The sequence below is a fragment of the Trichoderma reesei genome (genome assembly GCF_000167675.1).
Source record: "Trichoderma reesei QM6a unplaced genomic scaffold TRIREscaffold_6, whole genome shotgun sequence".
Lineage (NCBI taxonomy): Eukaryota > Fungi > Ascomycota > Sordariomycetes > Hypocreales > Hypocreaceae > Trichoderma > Trichoderma reesei.
This window is the reverse complement of record NW_006711153.1, coordinates 691,322-716,074: the sequence shown is the minus strand read 5'-3', so window position 1 is coordinate 716,074 and position 24,753 is coordinate 691,322. Positions and strand designations below refer to the sequence as shown.

At 54.5% G+C, this 24,753-nt stretch overlaps 8 protein-coding genes across 8 annotated transcripts; 2 read left to right on the top strand and 6 right to left on the bottom strand.

The window, feature by feature from the left end:
- Window positions 1–674: 674 nt before the first annotated feature.
- Window positions 675–2,183, top strand: gar1 (D-galacturonic acid reductase; the record flags this gene model as incomplete). Its single annotated transcript, XM_006963967.1, has 6 exons — window positions 675–732; window positions 938–1,203; window positions 1,284–1,311; window positions 1,381–1,514; window positions 1,576–1,822; window positions 1,895–2,183. The coding sequence occupies 6 exons, from the start codon at window positions 675–677 to the stop codon at window positions 2,089–2,091; spliced, it is 930 nt and encodes a 309-aa protein (XP_006964029.1). The 3' UTR covers window positions 2,092–2,183.
- Window positions 2,184–2,247: 64 nt separating this feature from the next.
- On the bottom strand, window positions 2,248–3,718 carry TRIREDRAFT_76784 (uncharacterized protein; the record flags this gene model as incomplete). Its single annotated transcript, XM_006964089.1, has 4 exons — window positions 3,601–3,718; window positions 3,113–3,483; window positions 2,619–3,027; window positions 2,248–2,547 (listed from the first exon to the last, which is right to left on the bottom strand). Exons 1-4 carry the CDS (start codon window positions 3,655–3,657, stop codon window positions 2,248–2,250), a joined length of 1,137 nt encoding a protein of 378 aa, XP_006964151.1. The 5' UTR covers window positions 3,658–3,718.
- Window positions 3,719–4,505: 787 nt separating this feature from the next.
- On the top strand, window positions 4,506–5,515 carry TRIREDRAFT_46936 (uncharacterized protein). Its single transcript, XM_006963993.1, has 3 exons — window positions 4,506–4,655; window positions 4,744–4,956; window positions 5,021–5,515. Exons 1-3 carry the CDS (start codon window positions 4,536–4,538, stop codon window positions 5,465–5,467), a joined length of 780 nt encoding a protein of 259 aa, XP_006964055.1. The 5' UTR covers window positions 4,506–4,535; the 3' UTR covers window positions 5,468–5,515.
- A 364-nt stretch (window positions 5,516–5,879) lies between these two features.
- Window positions 5,880–6,557, bottom strand: TRIREDRAFT_121191 (acetyltransferase; the record flags this gene model as incomplete). Its single annotated transcript, XM_006964088.1, has 2 exons — window positions 5,880–6,123; window positions 6,235–6,557. 2 exons carry the CDS (start codon window positions 6,555–6,557, stop codon window positions 5,880–5,882), a joined length of 567 nt encoding a protein of 188 aa, XP_006964150.1.
- A 1,445-nt stretch (window positions 6,558–8,002) lies between these two features.
- On the bottom strand, window positions 8,003–9,638 carry TRIREDRAFT_121189 (uncharacterized protein; the record flags this gene model as incomplete). The annotated part of the gene is made up of 4 exons (XM_006964087.1): window positions 9,605–9,638; window positions 9,052–9,546; window positions 8,531–8,968; window positions 8,003–8,463 (listed from the first exon to the last, which is right to left on the bottom strand). Exons 2-4 carry the CDS (start codon window positions 9,536–9,538, stop codon window positions 8,003–8,005), a joined length of 1,386 nt encoding a protein of 461 aa, XP_006964149.1. The 5' UTR covers window positions 9,539–9,546; window positions 9,605–9,638.
- A 731-nt stretch (window positions 9,639–10,369) lies between these two features.
- TRIREDRAFT_59197 (uncharacterized protein) lies at window positions 10,370–11,566 on the bottom strand (the record flags this gene model as incomplete). The annotated part of the gene is made up of 4 exons (XM_006964086.1): window positions 10,370–10,435; window positions 10,528–11,191; window positions 11,273–11,426; window positions 11,515–11,566. 4 exons carry the CDS (start codon window positions 11,564–11,566, stop codon window positions 10,370–10,372), a joined length of 936 nt encoding a protein of 311 aa, XP_006964148.1.
- A 1,506-nt stretch (window positions 11,567–13,072) lies between these two features.
- Window positions 13,073–14,927, bottom strand: TRIREDRAFT_124320 (Hypothetical protein; the record flags this gene model as incomplete). The annotated part of the gene is made up of 3 exons (XM_006964085.1): window positions 13,073–13,317; window positions 13,401–14,115; window positions 14,187–14,927. 3 exons carry the CDS (start codon window positions 14,925–14,927, stop codon window positions 13,073–13,075), a joined length of 1,701 nt encoding a protein of 566 aa, XP_006964147.1.
- A 1,509-nt stretch (window positions 14,928–16,436) lies between these two features.
- Window positions 16,437–19,489, bottom strand: TRIREDRAFT_105994 (uncharacterized protein; the record flags this gene model as incomplete). The annotated part of the gene is made up of 5 exons (XM_006964084.1): window positions 16,437–17,363; window positions 17,424–17,480; window positions 17,547–17,609; window positions 17,672–17,731; window positions 17,942–19,489. 5 exons carry the CDS (start codon window positions 19,487–19,489, stop codon window positions 16,437–16,439), a joined length of 2,655 nt encoding a protein of 884 aa, XP_006964146.1.
- Between the last annotated feature and the right edge of the window lie 5,264 nt (window positions 19,490–24,753).

Below are 24,753 nucleotides of genomic sequence, written 5' to 3'. Positions count from 1 at the left end.
GGCTTTGCATGTGACAATAATAACCACAGACTGTACCTGTCGCTACATGGGTATCTCTGCTTGTGTCTCGCATTCGATTCACATACATGTGCATACACGCCGCAGCTTTAAGAGCGTGCATGACGACGGCCTTTTTGTTGGCTCAATGAGGATCCCTAATACTAGCCGTCAAAGCAAGGCCCGGGAATATCCACCAGTTTATCCCGCCTCTCGGCTCAAAACAGGCCGAATGTCGTGATGGAGCCCCTTGAGCAACACGGACTGAATTCTCCTTGGCTAGAATCTGGGCCACAGGCGCACCCCCACGCAGCCAAGAAGCTCGCCCTCTTGTTATTGAGCCATTTCGTGATGCCTTGGTCGTCCTGCGGTCCAGCAGCTGCTTGGCGGGTTGACCGCCGAACAAGGGACTTTGTCTTGGGGTAGCGAGGTCGGGGTATTACTGGGGTAGCATCTGTTCGTTTCATGTGTGTTTGCTTGTTGCATTTAGTTGGTCAAAGCGGTATGTGGTAGGTAAATAAAATATAAGAGGGCCGCGGGATCCCACGTCTGCTTGACCGGTGCATGCTAGATGCGAGGTTAGTAGGTTGCTCAAACAACTGCGTCTTTTCAAAAGCTGTTCAGTCTTCCCCCCCCCCCCCCCCCCCCCCCAGAAGAAAGAAAGCAAAATTGCCAAAATGGTCGCTACTTCGTTCAAGCTCAACAATGGCCTGGAGATTCCAGCTGTTGGTCTCGGTATGTCTCAATCAGTCTCCCTCCTGTGAGGGGGGAGGCAGAGTTGCCAATGGCGGGGGAGGGGCAATTTCGATGTGCGCGCAAAGCAAGCAAAGCAAAGCAAAGCAAAGGAAATCAAAGCAAAGGAAATCAAAGCAAAGAAAATCAAAGCAAAGAAAATCAAAAAGTGCCATCGATCAACATGACTGATTTTGAACTTTTGCAGGAACATGGCAGTCCAAAGCCGGCGAGGTCAAGGCGGCCGTCTCCTACGCGCTTCAGATCGGCTACAAGCTCATCGACGGAGCTTACTGCTACGGCAACGAGGACGAGGTGGGCGAGGGCCTCAAGGAGGCTTTTGCTGCGGGGGTGAAGCGCGAGGACATTTTCGTCGTGACCAAGATCTGGGCTACGTACAACACGCGGGTTGTGCTGGGCCTGGATAAGAGCTTGAGAAGCCTGGGGCTGGACTATGTCGACTTGCTGCTGGTGGTGAGTACGGACCTGGACCTGGCACCTGGGTTGCCTACATATTCGTGAGCAGCATGCTGACGAGTTATTGACAACTGCAGCATTGGCCAGTTCTGCTGAACCCTGAAGGTAAGAGATATGACATGTTTTTTATCGACGAGACGCCTTCAATCAGATCGTCTAACTCCTTACTCACAGGCAATCACGACAAGTTCCCTACCCTGCCCGACGGCAAGCGAGACGTCATCTGGGACTACAATCACGTCGACGGCTGGAAGCAGATGGAGGCTGTTCTCGCGACGGGCAAGACCAAGTCCATTGGCGTCAGCAACGTATGTCTTGGAGCATCTCATACTGCTGTCCGACAGCCTCTAACATAATGACATGGTGTAGTACAGCAAGAAGTATCTCGAGCAGCTTCTCCCTCACGCCACCGTTATCCCCGCCGTCAACCAGATTGAGAACCACCCCAGCCTGCCCCAGCAGGAGATTGTCGATTTCTGCAAGGAAAAGGGCATCCACATCATGGCCTACAGCCCCCTGGGCAGCACGGGCAGCCCGCTGATGAGCGCCGATCCCGTGGTCAAGATTGCCGAGAAGAAGGGGATTTCACCCACCACTGTCCTGTTGAGCTATCACGGTACGCTTCTTGTTCCTCTACTTGAGCATGCCTCTCATCGGACTACACATACTTACATTCTGTTTTGAATAGTGAACCGTGGCAGCACCGTGCTGGCAAAGTCGGTTACGCCCGCTCGCATCAAGGCCAACCTGGAGATTGTCGACCTGGACGACGAGGACATGAAGCTGCTGAATGATTACTCAAACGACCTGGCGAGCAAGGGCGAGCTGAAGCGCTACGTCTACCCTCCGTTCGGCATCGATTTTGGCTTCCCTGATAAATCATAGCCTTGCATTGGTCAGAGCGGTATTTTCAGTTAGCATGTACGCAGCCTGTACGGCTAGATTACTCGTGCAGAAGACACGTCTTTCAGTCTCGTATAGCATGCTTGTCATCAAAATCGTAACTTCATTCATGTGGTCCCGTGATCCTGCGAGGTGCTGCTAAGACATGTCTACCACAACCTTGATGACCAGATTGCCCTCTTCGTCCTTGATGTTGCCCGCCATTTCAAACGCGTGCTTGATCTCGTCCATGCCCTTGAAGCGATGAGTGACGAGCTTCTCCAAGTCGGGCAACCCTGGCGGCTTGTTGGCCAGCATCTCGATGGCTGCAGCATACGTGCTGGCATATCGAAAGACGCCCACGAGGTCGACTTCTCGAAGGGAGGCCGAAGCTATGGGCAATACAACGATCGGCGTACCCATGCCAATGATCATTACTTTTCCTCCGGGTTTGGTTGCCTATATATGGCTTCCCATTAGCATTACTCACTCTTATTCGGATCTTTGGGTTGCCAGGAAGAACCACTCACGTAGATTCCGCTCTGCAAACAAGCCTCCACGCCCGTGCACTCAAACGCAGCTCCAAACTCGTCAACTGACTCGCCATTCACTCGAGCAGCCCGGGCCATCCTCGCGACCTCCTGTGCAAACTTGAGCTTCTCGTCGATTGACTGCGGCCTCACCAATGGCACGACGAAGCCCGTGTCTGCGAAGCCGTTGTCGATGGCGAAATCGACGCGGTCCTTTTGAATGTCCGCGATGACGACGGCAGAGGCGCCGTTGATTTTGCTCATGGCCGCGGTCAGGAGACCAACGCTTCCGGCGCCGAAGACGACGACGGCGGACCCAGGGGGGAGGTTGGCGCGGCGGTTGGCGTGCATGGCGACGGAGAGAGGCTCGACGAGAGCTCCCAGATCAAGAGACATGGATTCCGGGAGCCTGTGTGCGACGGATGATCACCAGTGTCAGCCCATCTCCTTTCATCGTCCAATTTCAAGATGGACGCTTCACGTGGGAAACATACTTGTGAGTCCATCGCGCAGGATGGTTGATCCTCTCCTGCAGCGTCCCCTGCGCATGAGGATAGGACTTGGCCGAGCTCCGAAACCTCATGTCCTTGCAGATGTTGTATCTGCCGCCTTCGCAGTACTCGCAGTGCTCGCACGGCAAGCCGACCTCGAGCGCGACCCGGTCGCCCGGCTTGAGGTCGATGACTTCCTCACCAACAGCGACAACGGTGCCGCTGGACTCGTGGCCCAGCGTCAGCGGCTGGCGCACAAGAAGGTCGCCATTGCGAAAGTGGTGGAAGTAGTGCACGTCAGAGCCGCAGAGGCCGGTGGATTGGATAGCGACTTGAACTTCGTCTTCTTCAGGAGCTGGGAGGCGGCGTTCTTCCTGTGATGCTAAGGGGTCAGCGAGGCTGAGCTGCTCGATGGAATGCGTCTTGGCTTGGTCGTCTGTTGACCTGCTGCCATTTTCTTCGGACAGCAAGTCATCCACTGCTTTACATACCAGGCGGAGATCTTTTGGGCCGTACAAGACGGAAGCTTTGATTTTGGCAGCACACATGGTGGAAGTTGGAAAGCTGTCAATCTAGAGACTCTGTTGAATGAGTTCGGGCTCTTTCTGACGCAATGGAAGCGAAGCTGTATCGAGACAGAGTACAGACACAGGGCCTCAAGCTTCATGCCTAACAAGCCAGCAGAAGGCTGAACTCCAGAAGCTCTCACCCAAGGTATATATGAATGGAGAGAATAAATTGCCTACCACACCTAAGCCGGTCCACATGATCACTGCTACACCATCCCCACGAATATCCCGTCTATGAATCAGGAGACAATCCCGAGCAATCAAGCCAACCAAGACGCCCAATCCCGGAATGACATAACGGAAACCACACACAAGGCTCCGATATCGAACGGAGCAGGCGAAGAATTCTCCGTTCCAGGTAGCTCGTCCCGGCCCTTTCCCCCCTCCCCTCAAGCCACCGGCAAGCTAAGGAATCCACACCCCTCGAATCAAGTAAATCGGTGCCGGAAGACCCAGGGGATCATAGGATAACAAGCCATCTCTAGCCGAAGCAAGTTGGGGGCAAAGCAGCGGCAACGTGGAGAAATGGCTTTTTTGCTGTACATCAAGTGGTTCCACGTCTCCATGCCGGCAGGGGTTGCCGGAACAGGTGCGAGCCTGTATTGGTTCTTGTTGGCGAAATCGCGGGGCAGCTCCCGAATCCTGCCCCTCCATCCATGCGTAAAATGCATGTTGGGGGAACATTTCAGCTCTAATGGTCTGGCGGGTGATGGCTTATATGATTCGTCCGGTCGAGGCGATGCTCCCCCGGAACGTTGCAAGCAGGCGTCAGGATTTGATTTCTTCTCCTTTCACAGCACTTTTTCCTCGGTGCCCACCAGTCTTGATTTAATCTTCCAGCTGGTTTCGACGTCAAGATGGCCTCCATGTTCTCGCTCGAGGGCTCTACAGCTCTCATCACCGGTGCTACAAGGGGCATTGGACAAGCTGTTGCCATTGGGCTCGCCGAAGCCGGCGCAGACATAATCCTGATCCAGGTACGCCGCACTCTGAGTCAGGCGGGTAGTGAGAGCGAGCAGTGCGAAAAGATGTTGTCTAGGAACTGACAGATCTGGGGGTCGACAGAGAGACACCACATCGACGGCGACAAAGGAGGCCGTCGAGAAGACTGGCCGCAAGGCATGGGTCTTTACGGCTGATCTCGCCGTCCAGGAGCAGGTCGCCAACATAGCCAAGGACGTCAAGGCCGCGGGCCACAAGGTTGACATTCTGGTCAACTGTGCCGGAATCCAGAGGAGGCATCCCTGCGAGGAATTTCCCGACAGTGACTGGAACGATGTACGTGCTGCTGTCCAAACTAACATTGGGTCGAGATATCGGGACACTTACACCCAGAAATCAGGTCCTCCAAGTCAACCTCAACACCGTCTTCACCCTCTGCCGCGACTTTGGCCGCGAGATGCTCTCGCTGCCCCCCTCTCCCGCCACCGGCCGCCGCGGCAGCATCATCAACTTCGCCTCTCTCCTGACCTTCCAAGGCGGCTTCACGGTTCCGGCGTACGCAGCCTCCAAGGGGGCCGTCGGCCAGGTCACAAAATCGTTTGCCAACGAGTGGACGGCCAAGGGCATCACGGTCAACGCCATTGCGCCGGGCTACATCGAAACGGAGATGAACACGGCGCTACTCAACAACCCGGAGAGGCTAGCGAGCATCAGCTCCAGAATCCCGGCGGGCAGATGGGGATCGCCCGAGGACTTTAAGGGAACGGCCGTGTACCTTGCGAGCAAGGCGAGTGCGTATGTGAGCGGGCATATCCTGGTCGTGGATGGAGGATGGATGGGACGGTAGAGAGCAGATGGGTTGGGGGTTATTCATTGTTGGCTATATTCGTGATCTATGGCATTCCAGTTAATGAGCAATACCCATCTGGAGTAATCGCTGTGACCGACGCATGGCAATTCTTTGGTTCGAAAATAAACAAAGATAGAAAATTCTATTATGTCTTCAGCTACTTCTTCCCGTCCGTCTCTTGTGATGCTGGTTTGCCGTCTATTATTCATCTAGATCCCTTCTAGATTTTACTGCCTGCGCCATAGAAAGAAATCACAGAATCATCATCAGCTGCTATGCATCAAATCAAGCCACGGGAGACTATGAAAGAGGATGCGTCATTAAGGGGGGGGAGGAAAGGTGTGTCCGAGGTGTCTTTTTTCGAGTTGTATATCCGTGAGTGGTAGGGGGAGAGGAAAGGGGAGGGCTTTTAGTGTGATTTACTTTTGCCGCCCTCGTAGTAGTGAGCCATTTGCAGGCCTGCTCGTCGGAAGCCGCACTTGACGTAGAAGCCCTCGTTGGCGTCGCTGCAGTCGAGGATGCTCTTGTAGCAGCCAATCTTCTCGGCGACAAAGTCGAGGGCCTGGATGAGTCGGAGGCCGAGCTTCTTGCCCTGCTGATCCTTGGCGACGGCGATGTCCTCGATGTGGCCGACCTTGCCCAGGCTGTGGATGCTGGAGAGGAGGAGGAAAAGTTAGCTGGACACTGGGCCACTTCCGGGCTTGGGGGGGGGGAAGACTCTTCTCCTCCAGAAGACAAGGAGAGAGATGATTGTAGCAACTTACAACTTGTGCTCGACTATCAGGGCGCCAGTAGCCACGACAGAGTTCTTCTCCCGCGCCGTGTCTTCAATAACAATGATGTAATAGTCCTCGCGAGCCACCATGTTGTCGTACTGCTTCTGGAACTTTTCCTCGCTAATGTCGCCGACCGTCGTCAGCACCCGGAGGCACTCGAGGAAGCCGGAGTCGTAGTCGGAGCGGCGAAGGGCTCGCAGTTGGTAGCCCTGGGGCAGGGAGGCGGAGACGTCTGGAGAGATGAGGTCCTCGGAGAAGAGGCCATCCTGCGCGGCCGTGACGGTGATGGGAGGGATCGTGGAGGGTGACATTTTGCGTTGATTGTGTGTGTGTGTGTGTGTGTCTTTGGATGTCGAGAAGTTCGAAAGCGAGCGGTCGAGAAATCGATGGGAAATTGAAGGAGGGGAGGAAGCGATGAGTTCGATGGCTCGTTCGGAAAGAGAGGATAGCGATTGTTGGTAGCTTTGCGCGTAGCTGTCAACCGTGGTTGGGGGGGCTTTTCCAATTGGAATCAATCAACGCAATCCGCCAATCGAAGGAAGCGTATTAATCAAATCGGGGGGTCGTTCAGGATAAGCGACGTCGAGGTGCGAGACGCGAGGAACGAATGGAGTATGGAATGACGCCACAAAGGGGACAACAAGCGAGACGGACGAGAAGACGTAGAAGAAGGAGGACGCGAGGTGGGTTGACAAAGGACGGCCTGTTGGAAGTGTCAAAAGAATGGGAAGTTTGGAAACATTTAAAAGGCACCGCAAAGGCCCCGGTCGAAATGCTAAGCACGAGGTAGTCGCTCCAGTCTTGAGAGGCTGACACGGACGCCGCATCCGGAGAGGGGGGGAGTGCGAATAAAGTCAAACTGACGCTGCAAATAGCAGTCAGACGGAGGGGATTTGTGCTCTGGGCCTGTGGCTGATGCATCCCTTCGATTGAGACATGAGGATCTTATGCACCCTTTTTTGGATGTGGAGACCATCTCATCCATTTGCGTGGGCATGGTAGTACGATGACCACATGCACATGGTCCTGGTGCCTGGTTGCTACGAGCTCCAGGGGCTGCCGAGTCCCTGGTGGTGCCCCTGAGCTGAAGCTTGGGTCACTATTGGGGGGGCTTTCCAACAGCAGTTGAGTCGGGTGCTATTACCGGCACTGTGGGTTTGACGCTGTATGGTGGATGATTCAAAGATCGTGATGCCCTGGCACAATCATGGACTTGTATCAGGGGGATGTCTATGAGGAGTGTCATCGGAGTGTATACAAATTGGGTATCGAGCATTTGCCTCACTGAACAGGCATCATATGTATTAACCCTTCGTCAACAATGCCCATAGACCCTTTCGTCCTACGGAGCATTATTTTCTTCTTCCCGTCTTCTGCTGCTGCGCCTCCGCCTCAGCAGCAAGGTCCCGCAGCCACTAGAAGCGGGCGACTGGCGCATGTTCCAGGGCATTGGCTAGGGCTGGGCCAAGCTGTTTACTACTGCCCGGGCAGCACTAGCAAGACGACCGAGAGATGGTGTGGCGCCTCGTGTTTATTCTTGGAAACACGCAACTGGATCTTGCATTTATCACAACCGGGATTCAATGGGGCGATACGAGTGATGGCTTGGAGCCTGCTGGGAGATGCCGAGGAGCGCCCTCATTTAAACTTGAAGATCCCTTTGAAAGGGGGGTCTGATAAGATCTATTTGCTGGTACTATCTGTATAGCCTCAGTCTTATGGCGTGCTGTGTCTTCTTCTTCACAAGATATTTGCTTCACCAGTCAAACGGGCTAAAGGCCTCGTTGTAGTAATCTTCCTCCTCCTCCTTCCACTCCTCCTCCTCCCTCTGCTCCCCCTCCTCCTCCTCAAACAGCACCTTTAGCTCTGGGAACTGAACCGTCAGGCTTCGATATGCCTTTCTTCTCTGCTCCGGCATACCGTTCTTGCCGCCCTTCTTCATCGCAGCCGCAGCCGCGGCAGCAGCCATCAATGGCAACGCAAAAGGTGCCGCCAGGCTTCCCGTTGCTGCCGCGACGAGCAAGGGACTCAGCCCAGGAGCGCCTCGCGTCCCGGCGCCAGCCTGCTTCTCTCTGAGCTGGCAAAGCGATCGGTAGAGCTCGACGCATTTGGCGGCCGCAGCTGGTCCAAGGACTAACAGGCCGAGGATGACGGCAAAGTCGACGTCGTCCCAGAGCATCCTCGTGTACTTCCAGTCCTGAGACAGGAGCTGGAAACCTGGGATGGATTAGCCACTCGCTACCTATTACCAAGTGGTTTGCCGGTTGAGATGTCCATGACTTACATTGGCGACATTTATGCAGAGCATCGTACTCTCCGTCGCCGAGCCCAACCACGTCGATGCCTTTGATCTGGCCAAACTCTGGCTTCTCCATCTGCTTGTCGAATTTCCCACGTCCTGGCGGCGACAGGCTCCAATTCGTCCCGGTCGACAGTTTGCGGCGCAGCGTTAGGTGCCCATCGTCCCATACTGTCTTTTCCACTAGGACCAGAGACAACCGACATTCGGCGTCCCAAGAGCTCAGCACTGAGGGAACAGTTGCCCCATGCTTGCTTTCCCTCGAGTCGAAACTGCCCGGGACGTCTCGCATCTGAAAGAGAGGCGCGAAAGGAGGAGGAATGTCGGGGCCCCGGGGTGCTTTGACCAAGATGCCATAGTACTGAGTGAACTTGGGAGCCGGCTTCTTAGACGAGGCAGATGACGAAGCCTGGCTTATCGATGCTGAGTGAGATGATTGCAATTAACGGCCTGATCCTGCATACACCGTGGAGGAATGGATGGGAGATGGTGCAAGGTTCACAAACTTTGAGAGTTGAGCCATTGGATGGCTTGACGCGCCCATTCCGCCAGGATCGGGCGAGCGAGCTCCCAGAGCCTCACCGCCTCGCTCATGATGAGAGAAACCGAGTTACCGAGATGCGTCAACACATAGTCAGACAGTTTCATCGGCGATGCATGCTGTCGGTTTCTCATGTGAATAGACTCATTTCTTCTGCTGTAGTTGTTGCTGTAGTTGTTGTTGTTGCTGCCGCTGTTATTGTCGTCTGCACCGATGATTCTCTTCAGCCATGCTGGCACTCCGTCCCACGCATCCAGCGCTCCATGCTTCAGATCAAACACCAGTGCCGTCGCCCAGGCCACCACGGGGACCAGACAAAGGTTTCTCAGTATGATGAAGCGTTCTGGCCACAGGATGAGGATGAGGGCCACGATAGACACAGTAGTGACGGCCTGGCGCTTTGCAGCGGCCCTATTTTCGGCCAGAGGCGTCGTCGGATTAGGTACTGGCATCACTGGCTCTGGTGAGAGAGGTCAGCAAGGCCACAAGATGATGCATGAGATAATGCCTCGCCATACATTGTGTACTTTGCCAGGAAAAGAAGAAAGACAGAGAAGAGAATCTTCGGAGGAATATCAATCAAACTGAATGAGAGAATGCTGCAACCTCTCCAGAGACACGGATGAAAATAGAGAGAAGATGCCGCGTCGAATCGCTTCCGTTCCGCGGGGTATTACTGCCCACCGCCAGAATGATTTCACCCTCTGGAGTGCTGCTTTTCTGGTCGTTCCAGGGTCACACAAGACAAGTCCGGCACCGATTGGGCTTTGGCCTGCAGAAGAAATTGATCAATATATCTGGTTCGTTGATGGATGACTGGAAACTGCTGCTCGTCCAAGCGACTGGGCCTTTGTCGCCTCACTCTCTTTACCAAGTCCCCATCGTCTTTATACATGCATGCAAACTCCCTACATGCAGCCGGTCACGCATCTCATGCCTCCATGGGTGGGCCGCACGCACTCCCAATGCCTGCAAGCCTGTCCCGGCACCAGCCAACCAGAGGCGCCAGGCTTCCCCTTCACCCTGCATCAACACGTGTAACGAAGCTGTAGGTGAAGAGAATCCTCGCCCAAACGCCTCCACTTGGTCTCTTTGCCAGCGGATTGCCGTGCTGTTACGGGGCTTTCGAGGGGGGGGAGCCTCTCCTCCGTGTGTACTTGGAACAAGGTACGATGTATGACTCTTACTGGGTGTTATTTGGTATCTATGTTGCATCATGTATGCAGATGCTGCGATTTCGTACAGGCAATGTTTGACCCCACAAACCCATCCAGCGCTCAGACTTACAGCAAATCCATCAGGTTGCTGGCGACTTGGTCGACGTTGGTGCCGAAATACTCGGGGATCGTCTAGCCCGTGTTCTCCTGGTTAGCATGCGTCGAAGCAGAGCATCCATACCAAACATGATGCATAGAGAGGGCAAGAGGGAGAGAACAAATACCTGGAGAATCAGGGTGCCGTCCTCTATGACACACTCGTTATAGGTGGAGTGCTTCAGTTGGCCCTTGTCAACGATGCGAAAGGCGACAGTCGCCTTGTCAATCGTCTCGTTGAAAGCCTCGTACAGCATGTCGTCCTCGCCAAACTTCTGGTGCTCGAGGTAGTGCACAAGGCCCTCGAAATACAATTTGAGAAAGAGACCCAGGTTCTGCTGCCAGCTTTCCGGTGCGTCCTTTGCGGCGCTCAGCTTGTCAAAGACTTGCTCAAACTGCGGCACCACGGCAATGTCCTTCTTCAGGATGTCCTTCAGTTTTGCCTCGATGGCTTGCACCTCGCTGTCCCAGTCAGATTTGACGGCTGCGCGGGCGGCAAAGCTCATGGGCAGGCCGCCAGTCGAAGCGGATTTCGGAGCTTCGTTGAGAGCGGCTTCGAGATTCTCGAGGGAGCATGCGTAGTCGATGTTGACGCCCAGATAGCCCTCTCTGAAGAGAATGACCAGCTGTCCGTCGGGAGAGATTGTGCAGCCGCAATAGGTGAATTTCTTGTCTTGGTCTAGGTCCATGGTGATGGTCCGGGCCGAGGCGATGGTGTTGAGCTCTGACTTGCCCGCTGCTCCATGTTTTTCGATGAAGCGGTTTAGCTGGTACAACACGCCGTCAATGTACCTGAACTCAATGTCAACCCGAGGACGATCAGCTTTTCTGTTTGGTTCGTCATCTTGATAAAGGCGTGGGGTATCAGCATACGCAGAAGTCATCGAGCCAGGTGATTCAGCGGCATATCCGTCTTGGGCATATGCGCAGACTTGGCGGAGGTCAATGTCGATCTTCCATGGCTCGCCGAGCACTTCGGAGAGTCTCTGCTCATAGTCAGACTTTTTTTTCTCCCACTCGTCACGGACTAAGATGATCAATAGTCAGCACTCCGTTGAGTTGATGATGCTGATTAAACAGGAGAAGCTCAAAAGGCTGCTTGGGGGAGAAGTTACTGTTCTTGCGGACTGCGAGCGAGAACTTCTCGATGGGAGGGAGCCGACTCATAGCGTCTATGTCAATTACTGGCTTCTCTATGTCTATCTTCTTTAAAGGACGCCAAACAACGGGAATATAGTCCGAATGAAGAAGGAATGAAGCAAAGCTGATGAATTCTGAATAGAGAGAATGCATCCTCCTCACGCGTCCTCGTTCAACGTCTTTATACTGCCGCTTCAACAAACGAAAGAAGGGTAGCCCCTTCAGCTCGTGCTTGATTCCGCCTCCCTGTCGCCTCGCAAGACCGTCGTTTCAATGGAGCAAGATAGCAGCCGAGGCTGATAGCAGTTCAGCTACACGACGAAAACGCCTTGAGCGCCGAGAGAAACTGGAGCCCATCTCGAGTCGAGAGGAGCCCGGCGTGTCATTAGCGCCCTACGGCTGAAATCAGAACAGAAATGGTTCCTCGGCATAAGAGACGCGTGGGTGAGTGACTGACCTTGAGAACCGCCTCTAACGCGTAGTAGACAGGTGGGAAGAAGATTCAGATTCTTGACAATGCATGTGCGTAGGCCCAGCGTGTTGAATCAGTCGTGTTCGCTCAGTATGATTGCCAGAGCTGAAGATCGACTTCGACACTCACAAGTGGAATACTAGGCATTGGGGTGCGTTTCTTAGGTATGCAAGCAAGCACCGTCAGCCGAATGGCTTCGTCAACCCCTAATGCCATCCCAATGGGATTCAGAGCATACCATGCCATCTGCCGGTAACCATCTTCTCGTCGAGCCTCCTAGAGGCCATGAAATCATCATCACGATCTCATCTGCGTCGAAACAATCATGATGCCAAAATGGGAAGCCTTCGAACATGAATCACAAGCGTAATTGGTTTAGTGGTAAAATTCTCCGTTGCCATCCGAGCAACGTCGGGGAGCCCTGGGTTCGATTCCCAGATTACGCATTAGATTTTCTTTTTGCCTTTTTCTATACTTTTTATTTTGCTTCTCATCATACGTGATGGCCATCTAGAATCAACCGGCCTTCTTCATCCTTTTCCCCGTCATTACGTGCAGTCACAATGTCGCTTGAAGCAGGTAATGCTAATTCGTCTCTTATGTCTACCTTCTAAGTAGGGTGCGAGGCTAAATGAGATGCAAGGCTACGAACGAGCGAGGCCACATACTCTCTGCATGAAGCCCGCGGAATAGCAAATAATGACGATGGTAGAATCCTCAGATGGACAGTAAAAATAGTCCCACTATGCTCGCAGTTTTCTAACTCGCGGCGCCAAAAAAAAAAAAAAAAAACAAACAATGTCAAGTACCTCCCTCCTTCAGCGGCATCGCTGCCGTGATTGTAATGATAAAACGCCAAGGCTCGACCCCTTTCCCAATCAACGCACGTGAAGCAAGGTTGCATTGCTGCGGATTAGGAATCATCGTGGTGAATGGGTATGGGCGTCGGAATGCTTTCGATAATGTTGACATAAGAAATGAAAGACGAAGACCCTGTGCCAGGCCAGCTCAATCAAGAGCAGCCTTCAACAAGTGGTTCGTGTCGGGCAGAGCTGTCTGCTCTAGTCGGTGGCCGCTTCGGTAGCCTCGTTGGACACCTCTTCGGCAGCCGCTTCGGTCATGACTTCCTTGCCTTTGAGAGATTCTTGAGCCTTTGGCGGCTCAACATTCTCCTTCTTGTCATCAGCAACAGCGGACGCCACAGCAGGTTTGCCAGCGCCATCCGGGCCGGGCAGCGAGAGTCCATCCTGCTCCATCATGGCAGCCAAGCGTGCGGCTCGGCCTTCCTTCTTGCGTGGAACAGGAGCTGAAGCACATCGACGTTAGCAAGCCATCATAGAATACAGGATACTGCAGTCATGTATAATAACAGGGGAGGATCATATTTACCTCTGCCGTTTTCCTGAACGTAAAAGCGACGGAGAAGAGCCACGGCCTCGTCACGGCCCCAGCCTCCCTCAATCTCGTAGCCTGGCTCAATGTTGCCACCATCGCCGCCACCGGGGGGGTACGAGACACCAAGGCTGCCTCCTCCATCAGGATGCTGGACGGGGACGGGCTGAGGATGAGCGCTGGCCGTTTGGCCATCCTCGCGGATGGGGTTGGAGTTGGCATGGATGCTAAAGACTCCGCCGGTGCCTCCAAACTTGTCGTTGACAGCACCAAAATAGACCTTCTTGATGCCAACCTGGCGAAGGAGCGAAGCGCACATGACGCAGGGTTCGACGGTGACATAAAGAGTGCACTCACGGAAGATGGCACCGTTGACACGCTCCTTGGGGATCATCTTTTGACCATAGGGGTACAGGTGGCTCTTGCTGCCATCTTCATTGCCCTCATCGGGAGAACGCCACTCCACGGAAGAGATATCGGACGAGCTGTCTCCCTTGATGGGCCTCTTGGGTGGCACAGTGGGCTTGAGAGAGGTGGTCTTGGGGCCGTCCTTGCGGGCGACAGAGAGCAGGGCAGAGATGGCCATGAACTCAGCGTGACGGGTGCCATTGCGAGTGACGTTGGTCGCGTTCATGCCACGAGCAATGATCTCGCCATTGTGGACGATGACGCATCCGACAGGAGTCTCATTGGTGCGAAGGGCGAGTTTGGCCTGCATCATGCAAAAAGTTAGCGAGATGATTGAGCAAAGAGATACTAGACGGCAGGGAAGGGCACACTCACCATGTCCAAGGCCTCGTTGATGAACCTGAGGTGCACAGCACGCTCAGCAACCACGGCGGGGTCATCCAAGCGGACAACGTTGGCGTTGATGTCGCCCGGAGCAGAAAGCTGCTGCTTGACCGCGGCAGTGACGTTGTCGACAGAGGCCGCAGTGCCAGTGCCAGAGCCAGAGCCAGCGCCAGAGCCAGCGAGGTCGACGTTGCTGAGCTTCTCGGTGAGGGTACGAACATCGTTGCCATCACCAGGGGCAGAGGCAGAGGCAACGGTGGTGGCAGAGGTAGAGGCAAGGTTCGCGCTCTCATCCTGCTGTTGCATCTCATCGTCCTGGTGCTGCTCTTGGTCGCCCGTAGCCGCAGCCGTAGCCGCAGCCACAGCCGCAGCGGCGTCGGCAGAGGTCAGCTGGTGCATGCCGTTGACCGTGGGCACAAACAGATTGAGGCTCATGGTGGAGTCGTCGTTGTAGAAGTCCTGGTCGTAGCTGTCGTCGTGGCCCAGGCTGGGGTCCGAGTCGCTGATGTCCGGGGCTTCGTCGTCACGACCAGAGTCCTCGTCGCTCTCCTCTTCGACCAGCGAGGTTTCAGCAGGAGTGTTGGGGGGGCACGGAGGAACTGCCGCTCCGTCGTCGGCGCCATCGGCCTCGTCGTCCGAGCTGCCGCCAGGTGGGGAGCCGCGACGGAACCATCTGCGCATGGCCCGTCTGGCACCTGCCAGGGTGATTAACCTGATTGCAGCGGCCGCCATGATTGGGCCGTGGGGGGGCGGTGCTCCTGGGTGAATGGCGGCTGCAGGCTCCGGAGTTGCGCTTCAGCCTCTCTCGGCTCTCGTTGAGGGTGAATTCGAGCGTGTGTTGGGTTTAGGATTGAGTTGTCCAGGTGTGGGAGGAAATATATTGGGGTTAAAAGATTTGTGTGCCTGATTTGCCTTTGGCGAGGGGGGGGCTCGACCGCTGCTCCTTCCTCACAGGCCTGTAGCCCCTCACGATGACGGCCACTTGCCTTCTCAGGCCACGGAAGGAGCTGTCTTCCTCGAGATGGCCCTGGCGTGAGTATGACGACAGGTGCTCGCCGTCTTTCTGCGGAAAGAGAGCCTCGAGATGGAGATTGAGGCCAGGCGCGATGTGTATCCTCCCTGGCTAGGTAGGCTTGGGGAAGGCCAGATGAGCCTGTTGAAGGAGAGGTGAATGCTCCTACAGGCCTATCATGGAGGAGAGAAATGCCTTTTGCGCATGTCAGCCAGTGCTTCTGCCATGTTCATTGCTCAATAACAGAGAGAAACAGGGCAGGTAGCTGCAAAGGGGATTTCTTCACACCTTGTGTTGACCGTTCAAAGCATGCATCAGGATGCACACAACAGCTATCAAGTTTCTTTCCGCAGTTTAGCCCTGCAAAGGGAAACTTTCGAGAAGGAAAAAGTGAGTGTGGGAGAGCAGGCCTCTCTGGAGGCTTGCCTAGTAGCGGCCGGACAGTAGGCCGGATGCCTGCTGAAATGCCGAAAGCGATAGGATATGGCCTCGAGAATAGGCGCGGGGGTTGCTTTGGGCGAGACTCTGTTAAAGAAAGAATAAAGGTCTTTGGTTGTGCGTTTTGTTTGTGATTTTTCGACCTTCCTTCGCGGTGAGATTGGAGAGGATTAGCCAACCTTTTAAATGGCGTTTGAAATTCTGTCACACGTTTTCACTGAAAAACGGCTTACGCCTAACAGATTGGATGAGTCAGCATTCGCTCCATCCGCTCCTCCTCCTCCGCCGCCTAAATGCTGCTTATCACAGCGAGAATGTCCCCTTTGCTGTGATTCAAAGATATCTCCAGCCATGTACACAGGTGTTCCTTGTCATCTCTACACCTAGCATTTGAGTGTCATTGACTTACAATCACAATACAAAGCCGAAGACCTGCGAAAAATTGTGTTAGGGAGGAACGACAGCTTGGATGGATTCGTATACAGATTTAGGTAAAGTAGCAAGGAGGGACAAGGAGTCAAGGGAGAAATTTTGAGCCATCAGCCCAGTCTTCATAAGATTTAATTCACACAAAGTCGCCAAATGGCGAATTCTATTCCCACGCTATAATGTTCTATAAAACTCCAGATGGGCAGACGAGAAACCAAATCCCACAAAGCCTCGTACCAGATGCCAACACAAGCCACGCAAAGGGGTATCATTGGCCAATAGGCCCGAAATAACAGAGCGTGGTCTAAATGCCCGTTGCCCACTAAGAACACCACTGCATACCCATGTATGCGAGGTAGGTTCTAGCCCATCAAGGGAGCAATCAAGGCCAACGGCCTGGTTTCCTCGAGGAAAGAAGAGAAACGAGAGGATAGACGAGATACCTCATGTCGTAGTACCGAAGGTTGCTGGGCTTTCTGTCCGTGGGGTTTCTTTGCCCACGGCTGAGTGCCCTGCTTGAATCTTGAACTTGACATTGTCGATGGTGTCGTCTCAAAGAAAGCCTTGGCTTCTCCCAATCGTCGGAAGATGGCCGTCGTAGCAAGAGCCACTGAGAGGAGAGAAGGCACGAGAGGGGCTCCAGCCATGCTTGCAAACGCGGCGCCGAGCAATGTAGCGGCGAGAATCGCCACGATGGCTTGCATAGAGAGGACTTGGCGGACAACCAACTGGCTCGACCTTTGGCCAGCGCCAAAGTACGCAGATCCACCAGCAGCGGGCAAGCCCTCCTTGGGCGACGTCGCTTGCAGGAGGGGCGGTGACAGGGTCTGCAGACCACTGTCAACCATAGGGTCAATTGCCTGCTGGTGCACATCGAGGCCGCCGTTGAGTTGCTGGGCAGGTAGGCCGGTGAGGTTCAGGAAAGCCTCGACGCCAGCCCTGTCAGACCAGACGAGAGCGGTAGGGCCAGACGAGGTGTGTGGGCTCAAAGTATCCTCGCCGGCAGTTGCGTGTGCGGTCGAACCAGGTACAGCGTGGAGCGCATCGCCGTATGAAGCTTGTAAGCCGCCAGTAAAGTCCTCGGAGGTTACGTTGCGGTTGGCGGCAAGCTGGGTTTGGACCTTGAGACGAGTTAGTCTGACTCGGTGATGCTGTGCAGGTGCTGTGGCATCGCATACCCTTGACGGTGGCTTTTCCGGGCTCCTTGAGAGCTGGATTGGATCGTCCGCGGTGGTCGCCAGCGTAACGGACGTGGTCCTGCGTTGGCTCGTGAATTGGCTCGTGATGTCCTGTTTCCGCGTGTTAGTCGTCGACAGGGCGGAAGCAGCTGTGGGTTCGGCATGACATACAGTTGGAGAGTCGACTTGGCCCGAGGACAACCAAGACGAATGATCAACTGGTGGTTCCTTTTTTAAAAAGTCAGTCGCTGTCTTGCAAGATAGTTGACGGTCCATCCAGCAAGGGAAACGTACACTTGGGAATCTGCCACGCTCGGTGGGCGATGATTCGCGTGATGGGGCTTCATCTTGTATGTCCTTTTTTCAAAGTTAGTCGCCGTTGAGCAAACTAGCCGCACGCAAGAAGACAAAGAACGTACGGAGTAGAACTGAAGCGCGGTGCCGGTCGATGCGCTCGAAACAAGCTCAGCTGATGGGCCCTTTTTTGAAAAGTCAGTCGCGGTTCTGCAAAAAAGCTGACGGGCGTTGACACGTACACTTCCCAGGATTGAAACTGAGACGGATCCAGATCCAGATCCAGATCCAGAAGCATCTGAGCGTCCAGGTGGTGCCTTCCAAGGAGGTCAGTCATTGTTCATCCAACGGCAGACGATATGCAGGAATAGGATGGGGAGAAACAAAAGACATACGCTATTCGCAATCACTTCCACATCGCCGCTTCCAGAGGCCGCAGTAACAAGGACGGAGCCACCCGATGGATAGGCTATGCGAACTTCGCTTGCCCAGTCCGTGGATGGCGTCCTACTTATGCCACCCCGCAAGTCTCCTGGTTCACCAGACTCGGTTCCATTGTGACCCGGATCATACCACGACAGGTCCGTGTGGGCAGCCGCAACGAGGCTAGCAGTGTCCAGAGGAGATACCGACGCAGTTGTGCCATCCCAGGGAGAGTTGAGCATGTTGCCATCGGCAGCGAAACCATCGAAGGCGAAGGGGTCGGATCCGGAGGCGGATGTTTGAGCCGGACTGAGCAGCCGCGTGGATGAGATCGGGACCATGCGGTCATCCTCGGAGAAGCTTGATGAGGGGGAGAACAGGTTGAAGTCGGTGTAGCTGCCGCTCGCGGTGGTGGATTTGTCTTGCATGAACGGTAGCTGGGGTGAGGCGGATTGTGATGAGAGTCCCTCACGCTCCTCAGGGCCAGCGGCGGCCTGAACATCTTGCTGTGATGCCGGCGTAAGCGCCTTGGGGGGAGAGGCAGACGAGGAGGTGGCGGAGGATTGGGAAGAAAAGTATCCCTCGGGGTCGAGGAAGAAGTCGTAGCTGTCGTCGACATCCGCAGGGGGGTACTGGACAAATTCCTCCCAGGACTCGAACATCTGGTCATTGGATTGAAGGCCGTCCAAGCCGGTAAAGGTAAAGGTGGGATCAAGACCCAACAGCGACGTTGGTATAGGGGGATTATCGTCTAAAGTCGAGATCGCCACAGAAGCAGGCGCCGTCTTTTGAGGCGGCGGCGTTGATGAGGCTGCTGGTGCTGGCGACGCCGCTGCCGGTGGTGTTGTGCGCGCCTTCTTTGCCGACTTCGCAGCAGATTGAGGCTGGGCTTGAGAGGCCGGGCGCTTCTTGTGGTCGGGGTCGCAGCGAATCTTCTTCCGCCGGCAGCTATCGCAGGCCTTGATGATGCGCATCAGATGTGCGTGGTCTCGTTGCTCCTTTGTCTTGGAGCCTCGAGAGGCAGAGTCTGTGATGTCTTGGCCATCCTTGGTCATGATCTTCATGCCTGGCAGGTGTGAAAGATCGACAGCGGGATAGCGTGCGACGAGGCTGCCGGACTTGGAGGCCTTGCGGCTCTTGGAAACGGAAGAGCGAGAGGACACTGATGGCGATGCAGACGCCTGGCTCCAGTCCAAGGCCGAGTTGGCTGGAGAAGCGTTGCTGAAGGAGGAGGAGGCGGCGATTGAGTTGACTGGCGAGGCTGCCACCGGGCTAGAAGAGTAGTAGACCGGGTAGAACTTGAATGTCTGGCCAGTGAGCTGTGAGTGCTCCAAGAAGTCGAGCGAGATGGTCGCCCGCTTCTCCTTGAGAGGAGCCGAGCCGGGGATGTAGGCGTTGATCATGTCATCGAGTTCTTGCGTGCCGAGCGCAGGGAAGAACTGAAGCTGAGCGCCGAGCTGAGGCTGATAGACTGAGAAGCCCTGAGGGAGAGGGGCAGTGGAAGAGTACTGAGAAGCCATTGCTGAGGTGGAAAGATGCTGATTCGATAAAGTCGAAGGGTAAGAAATCATGAGATACGGAGTCTCAGCAAGGTCGAATCGAAGATGGCCGGGCTGGTATTATTTCGCGAGGATTCGGCGTTGTTGGGCCGGCCATAGGAGTGTAAGCCCACAATACGCTTGAGCCCAGGCTTCAACTTCATCGGGATACTTACACAATTGAAACTTTAGTACTGATCCGATTCTTCAGGGTTCAACTTTTTTCCTTCTTTTCTTTTTCTTTTTCTCTTTTTTTTTTTTTATACTTTGGATCCCAATTAAAATCAACGAATGAATTAATAGAGAAATTGTTTGGTAGGTAGAAGAGTATGAGTAGGTATGATATTCGCAGCAGCGCCAAGTGTGTGAGCGAAGAGGGGGGGGGATCTTGGCGCGCTGGAAGCAAGAGAAACAAGAACAAAGCACCAGACAAGCTCAACGATAGGTAGCTTGTAGGCTGCTGGCTGAACTTGAGTATCAAGCCTTGAGGGAGGAGGGAGGAGGCTATTCGACAGGGTATCGAACGAATAGACAGAGAAGGTATCACTGGTCGACCAGGAGAGTCGCGAGCAAAGACGGAAAATGGAGAGCAGGAGAAACCGAGTTCCTCAGGCGCCGCCGGTTGGGAGTCATGACGGTATTTCACTGTCCGGCCAGGCGTTGAGAAGGAGCGGCCCTGGGGAAGGAGGCCCTTGCGGGATAGTCGCAATCCTGACTCTTTCGGCGTGCTGAGAAAGGACTAGCGCGAGGCTCCCTCGGGGGCTCAGCCGGCCAATAGGGCTGTGCTGTGCGATCCCGAGCCCCGCTTGCATGAGCGCTGATTGGTCCAAATCCCCCACCTGATGCGCCGCCTTGAGTGGGCCTTCGGCGAGAGCTTAGCGCAGATGATTGGCCAATGGCACCGTCTGCGCTCGGGCCACATGCGAGTGACTCAACCTTGGGCTGGTGAAAAAGTTCCCTTTTCTGGAGAGCTTCTGCTTGAGGTTATTGGGGGGGTGTCCGCTCAGGCACAGGGACGAGTACGGGCAACGGCACGCTTGTACAGGTACAGATGGAACTGCAGATACGTGCTAGATTGCGGCTGTCTCGGCGCTTCAGGACGGTATTCGTGACGATGCCAATACCTGAAGTGCGCAAGACGTGCAGGTACTGGGCGTAAATTGATGAGACCTAGTAGTGCCATTTCCCTCCTCGTCAGCTCACCCGCTCCTCCATGCGTGTTAGTGAGGCGAACATACCCCAGAATCTCCAAGCGAGGACGAATTGACGGGAGCAGGGCCTATCAGATATGTTCCCATCTAGTACCAAGATCTGGACGAAGAATACTAGTCTGTAGATTCAAAGGCCAAAGGATGAAGCGAGAGATGGCTATCGGAACATATTACCAACCAACCACTCGAGTGACTACATAAGCTTCATGTGCTGCCCCTCGTCTAAACCCGTCTTTGCTCTTTAAAGCTTTTCTGCTTGATGGCTCTTTGTAAACTTATCAACAAGCGGCTCTTGTGGTGGGACACGTGCCGAAGGCCTCAGGGATTTATGCCGAGTCGGGCAGTGATCCCGCTCGAACTTGTGTCGCGAAATCCTATGATGGGTTGCTGACGCCGTCGTCTCTGTTGTTCCTACCCTGCAGCCAGTCGAGCCCTTCACGGCTACCTAGTATGTAGGCAACATCGATTGTTGAAAGTCTCACCGTTAACGAACTGGACTCGATAGCTCAGCGGCGCTCCCAACAGTCTTTTCGCCATCCAAGGCTATCCGAGCATGGTTCCGACGATCGTCCTCCTCACTGCTTCGTCACATATAGTCAATACGAGCTGTACGAATCCTTCCGTCCACGCCAATGTCAGCAACGGTGGTATTGAGGGCCACCACGGTGTCGCGGTGTCGGAGCCCAATCGCTACACAGCCCTGGCGCAGGAGACAGTCTGACAACAACCAAAGGGAAGAATATCGTCTCCTGGAGCAATATGCCGGATCGATTGACCTCATCGCTATTCGCTGCCAAAACTGATAGCCGCACAAAGCATTACTGTATACGCCCCCCCCCCCCCCCCCCCCCCCCCCCCGTGCATCTCGGACAGTCAGCAGCCATGTCCGGCTCGTCAATATCGCCCTAGCAAGCCGCCGCAATCAAACCGGCTCAAGCGTGGTTCGAGCTTTTCGGCGAGCTCGAGAAGGCTTAGGTCACCCCCACTGACGATCCTGGGCTGAACCAGGCATCTCGATACTACCTAGTAGCGCATCTGCAGCACTCCGAAGCCGAGACCGAAGCCCGTGGCCGGACGAGACGAGATGGATCGAGAGGCTGGGACGTTGATCTTTGAGTGTAGTCGAATGGAAGCCAAATGACGAGTTCTAAGAGATGTTTGGCAGCATTGGCCGATCTTTGCAGCAACATCAGGCAGCTCTGTTACCATAACGCTACCGAGACAATGCTCTTGCGCTTCAATGACCGAAATCTTAAGCACGAAAACCCACGGGCCGGCAATAGCCTGGCGGAGCCATCAACTTCACATCCAGCTGGCCCGAACAGAGGTTTGTGCGGGGCTCTCCCGAAGCTGCTTTGCTGCCCGCCAGCAGAACAGTCGGTCGATCATTTCAACGAGCATTCGATTTTTGGCGATCTACAGATTGAAGCTACGATCCACGTCTGAGTGACGGCCATTAGGTGGGTGAAGCCTCTCTCAAAATGCCGACAATCGTTGCAGTATCAGTCTACTGAGTGATATGCCGAATCAGTCACCTTGGAATAGGGACAGGAGCTACGGGCTTCATGCTGTATCTCTTCGGTTCGCGTAACATTCGTTCATATCTCATTGTCTCGTTGAGTACAGTGGATCACTGCATCATGCAGAAAACTAATATCAAACCAGCCTGGGTCATGATCTCTATATACAATATGAGATTCAACAATCTCAAGAAAGATAGGCCACAGAGTCACCCGCGCCTTGGTCGGGTCATCCCCAACAGGTCCATGGCATGCGTGCTCCATGCACCTCCATTCCTGGGAGGCAGAAGGATCGTAGTGGTGCCCGTTGTAGGCGGCGGTTTCTTAGCCATAATTGTGTTCCCTGGCCTTGCCTTTCTGGGAGGTAGAGTGGTCACAGTCGTAGGCGGCCGTGTTTCGACCACGACTGAGGCCGCTGGTCCCTCATTTCTCGAAGGTAGAGTGGCCGCAGTGGTCACACCCGTAGGCGGCGATGTTTCGACCACTGCTGCGACCCCTGATCCCTCGTTTCTTGGAGGCAGGGGGAGAGCATTAGCTGGAGTCGTAGCCGGCGGTGTTTCGACCACCGATTCGACCCCTCTGCTCCTCTTTGCTGGATTCGACGGAGCTGCTGATGACGAGACCTTGGCGGCAGCACTGACACGCCTCTCCTCCACCTCCCTCACCCGCTTGCCCAGAACCTCCCCGAGGTCCTGCTCCCTGGATCCCGTGCACTCCAATAGTTGTACAATAGCCATGCCCCGGTCAAGGTTCATTTCGAGGCCCTCTGCAACCTCGCTCTCGTCTCCCTGCCAGTGCCCGTCGCCGACGAAGCCTCCGCCGTCATCATATACCATGTATTTCTTGTTAAAGGTGTGGAACTTGAGCTTGCCGTCTTGCCATCTCTTTTTCTTGCGGCGCAGGTCATGCGTATATAGGCAAATGAACTCGAGAATAGACGCTGATGCTAATGAACTGGGAGCATTCAACGGCGCTGCGGAACCTTTCACAGAGCGGGATGTAGATTGCTGAGTAGTGCGAGACAAAGAGAGAGGGGGGCCGTAACTTGGTAGCGTCCTGAGAGGTTGAGTTGTTGGACGTTGAGCTATCCTTGGCGCTGAAGAAGTGGACGTATGATTTGGTAAAGCATCTGTCGTCGGTTGATGCATGGATTGCTGAGCTACTTGAGGAACTAACGCAACTGACGTGCGAGTTGGCCCAGTGTGTCTTGCAGGTTGAGGTACGGATTGATGGGCAGCATAGGATGATGGTATCGTTGAGGTCGTGGTTGATCCAGTATTTCGCACCCCTGGCAAAGGAACAGGCCTAAAGCCGCGGTTCGCCGACGCGAAGGGAATACCACTAGATACCACATCTGATAGGCCGGCAGTTCTCTCGGGTTGAATTATGGTCCGCTGAGCGAGTCTAGAAGAGAACGACGCGGCGACATGTGGATCTCGCTGAGGCTGTGGATTGGGTCGCTGGACGATACGGGAGGAGGAGGAGGAGGAGGAGGAGGAGGAGGAGGAAAATGAAGATGATGCTGGTGCAACGGGTCGATTGTCAAGACCAGGGTTCGAATTCTTCCTAGACTGTGGCACCACTTGCTGGGTATCGCGGGATCTTGATTCAGGAGGCGTAGAATCTGATTCAATGCTATCAACGAGTCTAAGCCTGGGGCGAGAAGGAGCATGAGCTGCCGGTGTGGTAGGAGTGGTTGCTGGCTCAAGTTTCTCTCTCGCTAACAATAGGAAACGCCGAGGCCTCTGATATGTCGGCGCAGCAGACGTGTGGCTTGCGAAGGCATTGCTCGTTGTTTGACACCCAGGTTCTGGCACCGGGGGGTGTTCAGACCGAGAGCTTGAGGTGGCGGGAGTGGCGGTAGATGGGCCGGCATCCCTCGCAGGACGAAACATGGTCGGCAGGGTGTTTTGATACGTCGAGGCGGCACTCTTTGAAATGGGGGATGGTCAAGAGCGATGTATTGTACACGGCGGTTGGTGAGTTCTCAGGGTCTGACGGTGGTGAGAAAACGTAAGTCGGGAGCTGGAAAAAGAGCTTTCAAGACCGCTCCGTAATTTTGGTAAAGAGGCTGAATTCTGGAAGCGATGAAGAGGTGGATACACATGTAGCCAGAGAAGTGTAGACGGATGTGAATGGAGGTTTGAGGTCATAGAGTAACCCGGCGAACGACATGCGAATGTGTCGTCCTCTCCAAGGTGCACACATAAGATGGTTCACACAGGGAGGTGCCTGGAAGTAATGATATGATCTTAAACAGAAGGCTCAAGGCTGTTTGTGATTGAAAAGAAGGGCTGACATGCTGACATGTAAAGAAAGCTGCAGATGCCTTTCTCATCAAGGCCCAATAAGGAAAGGCAGGATAAAAGACGAGGTGGTCAATAGTAGCGAGACGCGACTTGGGCGAGAGTGACGAGTAAGCGAAAAAGCCCAGCAAATGACGCGACGCCAAATCACGTGCCACCGCGATGTGCTTTGTAGAAGACTGGAGCTTGAGTTTGAATTTCATGAGGAA

Bases quoted from the DNA above. Each gene is read 5' to 3' on its own strand.
- TRIREDRAFT_46936 (XM_006963993.1), top strand. From the start codon at position 4,536: ATGGCCTCCATGTTCTCGCTCGAGGGCTCTACAGCTCTCATCACCGGT. The intron at 4,656-4,743 runs GTACGCCGCACT...GGGGGTCGACAG, and splicing joins CAGACATAATCCTGATCCAG to AGAGACACCACATCGACGGC. The intron at 4,957-5,020 runs GTACGTGCTGCT...CCCAGAAATCAG, and splicing joins CCGACAGTGACTGGAACGAT to GTCCTCCAAGTCAACCTCAA.